Here is a 6,000-nt window from a genome sequence, read left to right as displayed (position 1 = left end):
AAGTTATGCTTTTCTTAAAATTTCTTTCTCCAAAAAATGCAACTTCTGGCATTTTAAAATTCAATTATCTTGAAACAGAATTTAGAAAACATCTCCATCGAGATAAGAAGTTTTCTTTCAGTCTCTCATGAGGTAGCACCGAATTGAAAAGTGGAAGATAAACCCGAACAAAAACTCGTTGTCTTTTTATCTTTGCCCTATTCTTGTTAACATAAGAATGAACAAAGAGGGGCAGTTGTCGACACTCGTTTTCGTCCATGTTTTATTATTATTAATATTATTATAATTATTATTATTATTATTATATTAATGATATTTATTTTTCTTTTTTTGTAGTCCATTACAAACCAATCGGGCCCACACCTGAACCAGGTCCATTAACAAGACCCAAACCCTAAGCCCTACTTAACCTTAAAATCTAGCCCTAGCCCTAGCTCTCGTCGCCGCCAGTCGAGCTGCCGTCACAGTCAGTCATACCCGAAGTCGCACCATCGCTGTTAACCTATTCCACTTTCATCCTCGTAAACTAATCAAATATAAATTCAAAATATATATATAATAAATAAAACAAAACCAATCCCAACAAATTTAGGATTTCCCATATTTTTTGAGAGTCATCATCACCTCTATGTCAAAGCCTCATCAGCAACAACCAATAAGCAACCATTTTTAAAGGAGGAAGCAACCAAAAAAATATGGCCAAAAAATAACATAGGGAAGAGAGAGAATCGAAAAAGAGAGAAGGAGAGGACAAAGAAGAATTGAGAGAAGAGGAAATAAAAAAAGAGAAGGAAATGAGAGCCTCACCTTTGGCCATAGGTGTTTTTCGATGATCGGAGTGTCCTTTCACACATCTTAATGGTGGAGAAGCTTCCCTCGGGTAGAAGACCAACATATCTCAACCTCAGGATGATATGACGGTGGAGGAGCCAGATTGGAGAAGTGAACAACTGAAACATCTTCGGCCTTTTCACGGAGTTGAAGGCCACTTCTTATAGAATCGAGGCCAGGTCTGTGTTCTAGGAATCAAGATGAAATTTTCGGTGTAACCTAGAATTTAACGGCTACCAAAGATGGTGGCCAGCGGTGATCGGCGTAGTGGTCAGCGAGAGCCCTCACATGATTTTGGAAAATAGAGAAAGTGGAGAGAACAAAAAAAAAAAGGGAAAGAAATGAAATGAAGTGAAAAAAAAGAAAATAGGCTTATATAGGCATCACAAAACGATGTCATTTTTCCCTATCGTAGTCTCGTGTTTTGGTAAGAGGGGCTAATTGCACATTTGGTCCTTATATCTTGTAAGGCTTTCAATTAAGCCATTGAATGAAAGTCTTTTTTTATTTAAGCCTTATAATTTCTTTTTATCTCATTTTCATCCCTTTAAGCATGTTATTACATCTATGCATATGTTTTTAATTTTGTCCCTTGGTTTGCTTTATTTTCAATCTAGTCCATTATGATTAATGTTCGAAGATGCATGTTTTATTTATGCTTTCAATCCTTTTATTCTAGCTTATTTATATGTTGGTCACTGTGGTGCATATAATAATAAGGTTAATTTCTATGGAGAGCCCCTGTTATTTCTCATTGTTTTAATTTAATTATTAATTCATGTTTTTTTTTTCTTTTATCTCTTTGTCATCGTATTTCTCGCTTATTCATTATGGTCCCCACACTTTTGATGCATGTATATATTCACCTATTAAATATTTCTTAACCTTTGCATATTTATATATCTTATTATTTTATTTTATTGTATTGTATTTTTTGTGTCAGTATGTGTTAGAAATAGTTCACTCGTAATTATTGTCAAGAACGCTCGTCGTAGAATGGGCGTGAAAAGCATCACTCTATAGGAGAAGTGAGATTCGACGACATCCAAACGAAAAGTGAACTTGTTCAATTTTAAAAAAGATCATAATTTAATTTTTGACTCGAATTTACAAATTCTACCGTCACGACAACGTATAAACGATTAGGTACCAATTTCGGGCGTTGTGGGGGTGCTTACCATTTCCCACGCGTAATCGACTCTTGTACTCTTAAAAATGAATTTTTGGTAACGCATAACATTTTTGTCTTAAAAACGATTTTTCTAAAAATTGTTTTAAAAGACGTTTTTAGGTATTCAACCTACCTAACCCAAAGGTCGATGACGACTCCAAATTTTAAATTAAATTTCAAATTTATCAAAATCCCAATTTTTCAAAATAAAGTTATAATTATTTTTAATTTAATTTTTCAGAAAAATGATTATGACAGTAGGCTCGACCTGACTTCACTAGAAAAAGTTTCAAATAAAGTTCGAGTCATCAACTCGGCAAACTAGAATATCTTTTTAACTTGATACGAACCAATTCGATCTAATACTGCATTATTTGAGTTAATTGTTGCGATTGTTGACACTTAGGAAACTTACATTCACAATAAATCTGTCCATAAATCCATGTCTAACATCAAGTCATCCCAATCCCATTTGCTGCATCCTTCATCACTCCTACCTAATACATTAACTTCATCAAACTCCCCAAACTGATGACCCTCCGTGGCCAAATCTCCGATAAATACTCCACCCGCAGGCTCCTGCACTCTGATCTCTATTTCTTCTTTCATGAGCTCGCGGCCTTGTTGATCAACTCCGATGAAGTCGAAAGGTGCCGACATGCTGCTTTCTTGGATCGCTGGCAGGCTATTCGGAGCAACATGATAATCTTGGGTTATTACGATGCTCCGAGCTGGCTTTGGTGATATCGATTCTACGTTCATCACGGCACTTTGGTATTCCTCTTCGGTTTCTTGAGCACTAAGCTTCTTGCTCAAGTGGCAATTCCAATAATTCTTCACATCATTTGCTGTTCTTCCCGGGAGTCTTCCAGCAATCAGTGACCACCTGAGATCGGGAACATGAAACCACATAATATAAATTAATAAGGGGACAATACATCGTGTGTATATATATATACACACGTGTGTATGTATGTAAAACTTGCTTGTTTCCTAAGAGCTTGTGAAGCTTAATGATGAGCTGAACTTCATCTTCTGCAAAACTTCCTCTTTTGATGTTTGGGCGTAGGTAGTTTAACCATCTCAGCCGACAGCTTTTACGGCACCTGTTTAGACCTAAACACCACCAAATTAAAAGACATGAACAAAGGTATTTGCATAGATCAACATGCATTTACATCATTGCATGCAAGCATCGATGATCGATCGAACGCACGAGAGTTGTACACATGCATGTGCTTGCTGATCCCTGCAAGACTGTAACTATTGCAGAATGTTGCAGAGGCAATCAAGGATTCGTATGCGAATTTCAAAACTGGCAGTCAGTTGAGAACTTATTTTGTTTTCTATTGAGTTTATCAAATTTGCTTAAGAAAATGAATCAAACCCATTATTTTGCAGATCTTATCATTCAACCGAAACATCAAAAAATTTAAAAAAATTTAAAAACTTAAATTTTAGACTAGTGCTTGTTTACCAGCCAAAAGAGGCACCCGATGCCACTTCCCTTCACCGTACCGCTCTATACATTTCTTGAGCAACTGATCTTCTTCTTCGGTCCAAGCAACGCCTCCCATACTTTTTTCCCCTCGACCTGTTGATCCTACAATCATTGCTTCATTTTATACACTGATAATTGACCGTGGACCTTTTCATGTAGGTGTTGTAATTATCGTATTTAAAATAATATATATATATATATATATATATATCGTAACCGTATTTCGATTGGGCTCCGGAATTGAGTTTCGACTTGAAAAATGTGGATTGGAGTCGCCACCGACCACTTTAAAACGAATTTAGGTGGGTCGGACACCATCTTACCTGATCTGCGTTTTTACCAGAAATGTGTCGGGTTCGGGAGTCGGTTACGGTCAAGGAAGGATTAGCACCCTTGAACCGCCCTTTCGGTACCAATTAATTTGTCGGTTGTCTTAAATTAAGAAAATTGTAATTTAAAATTAAAAGGTAAAAATACAATCATAATTATTTACCTTAGATAGTTTTAAAGGTGTGGCCTTAAGAAAGTCAAAAAACCATGTTAAATAAAAAGGTAAGAAATAAATAAATAAATTAATTAAATTAAAATGAAGAAAAAAACAAATTAAATAAAAGATAAGATAAAAAAAACAAAGATAAAATAGTAACTAAAATAAATATAAAAAAATAAAGAAATAAAGAAAAAGAAAAAAAATATAAATAAAACAAATAAATAAAATAATAATAAAAAAGTAAAAATAATATATATATATATAAAATAAAAAAATAAAAAAATAGTAAATAAATATATATATATAAATTAATAAAACTGATAATAAAAAAATAATATATATATATATATATATAATATAAAAAATATAAAAATATATACTAAAGTAAAAAAAGAAAATGCATAAAATGTAAAAAAATATTACATGAAAAAAAGAAAAGAAAAATAACAAAATAAATAAAATAAGTAACAAGGGAAGTGTGCGAATAAATAAAGTTAAATAAATAAAATAATAATAATTAAAACGTAAATGTAAGAGACCGAATCAAAAGTAAAAAAGATGATACCTTTTATTTCCTTTTCGAATCGTTTACAATAGTTTTGCTTTTGTATTTTTTTCGTGTTTTCTTTTGTATCTTGTATGTAAATAGTATTTTACAAATGGGAAGGATTACATGCATTTATAGTGAAAAAACTAACTATTTTTAGAATCCTATTAACAATAGAATCCTAATGTAACTAGACTCCTTGCTTGGTTGTTGCACGTTTGTTGGTGTGGTTGTTGCTTTCAAAGATATGGTGGTGGAAGAGTTCTCTTAGGAGATGAACTCTTTCTAGTTCTATCTTTTAAGAAAATGGGTGTCTACAGCTGCCCCTCTTTGTCCTTTTTCGTGGAACGAAAAATAGGAAAAAGATAAAAGACACAAATTTTCATTCAGTGGAGTTGAAGAATAACTCCTTGTCGAATTGAATTGCGGATGGTTCATCCGTCGCGAAGTAGAGTCCATCTTGAAATGATTTGAATCAGAATGTGGCTTCTCGTTGTAGTCCACTTTGGTCTTCTTCTCGGTTTAAAGACATTGGCTAAAAATTTGACTGGAAAGTAATCTCTTGACTCCATAATGTGGTTGATATGCCCTCGAGCTGAATGAAACCGAACTCGAAAAGTCTTCGCTAACATATAGCTTTTCTCGACTTAAGCTATGCTGACGAAAAAAAGGCTTCTTGCTACTAAGGCACGACTAACCCAGACCTTCTTCTCAGCTTGAAAAACCTCAATTGCAGCCGAAAAATAGTGTGATTGAGGTGTCATCGAGCTGAATGGAATCGAACTCGACAATTTTCGTTGACATATAGCCCTTCTTGCCTTGAGCTATGCTGTAAATTTGATTTACCTCTGAGTTGAATGTAATCGAACTCGAAGGTCTTTGGTGATAGATAACCCTTCTTTGAGTTGGATATCCTTCGTCATGAAGTTGAAATCCAATCTAGAGATGGATGCTGCTTGTGTGCACGATTCCCCTTCGTCGTGAAGTTGAAACTGCGGGTGGCCCCTTCGTCGTGAAGTTGAGCCTGGTAATTGGATATCCTTTATCGTGAAGTTGAAATCCAAGTGGGTATTATTGTTATGAGTCCAATATCCTCCTTCATGAAGTTGAAATTGGCTCTGGAACTGGGAAATTGTTTGTTGACAGCCAGCCGCCCCTCGCTGTGAAGTTGAGCTTGTGTTGGTTCGAGTTCAATATCCTTCGCTGTGAAGTTGAAATTGACTCTGAATAAAACTGAATAGTTGTTTGTTGACAATCAGTCGCCCCTTCGTTGTGAAGTTGAGCTTGTGTTGTCTTGAGTCCAATATCCCTCGCTGTGAAGTCAAAATTGGCTCTAAAACTGGGAAGCCCCTTCGTCGTGAAGTTGAGCCTTAAATGGCACAATATCCTCCGTCGTGGAGTTGAAATCGTGGATATACGGGTACGATATCCTCCGTCGTGGAGTTGAAATCACGGATGGC

The 6,000-nt window shown here is 35.0% G+C and overlaps 1 protein-coding gene across 1 annotated transcript; it reads right to left on the bottom strand.

Annotated features, from left to right (window-relative positions):
- Nucleotides 1-2,347: 2,347 nt before the first annotated feature.
- LOC120154943 (transcription factor MYB75-like) lies at nt 2,348-3,609 on the bottom strand. The gene is made up of 3 exons (XM_039166551.1): nt 3,480-3,609; nt 2,989-3,118; nt 2,348-2,888 (listed from the first exon to the last, which is right to left on the bottom strand). The coding sequence occupies exons 1-3, from the start codon at nt 3,577-3,579 to the stop codon at nt 2,420-2,422; spliced, it is 699 nt and encodes a 232-aa protein (XP_039022482.1). The 5' UTR covers nt 3,580-3,609; the 3' UTR covers nt 2,348-2,419.
- Nucleotides 3,610-6,000: the final 2,391 nt, after the last annotated feature.

Source organism: Hibiscus syriacus, unplaced genomic scaffold, assembly GCF_006381635.1.
Source record: "Hibiscus syriacus cultivar Baekdansim isolate YM2019G1 unplaced genomic scaffold, ASM638163v2 tig00111153_pilon, whole genome shotgun sequence".
In the NCBI taxonomy this organism is placed as follows: Eukaryota; Viridiplantae; Streptophyta; class Magnoliopsida; order Malvales; family Malvaceae; genus Hibiscus; species Hibiscus syriacus.
This window is presented reverse-complemented; position numbering and strand designations above follow the sequence as displayed.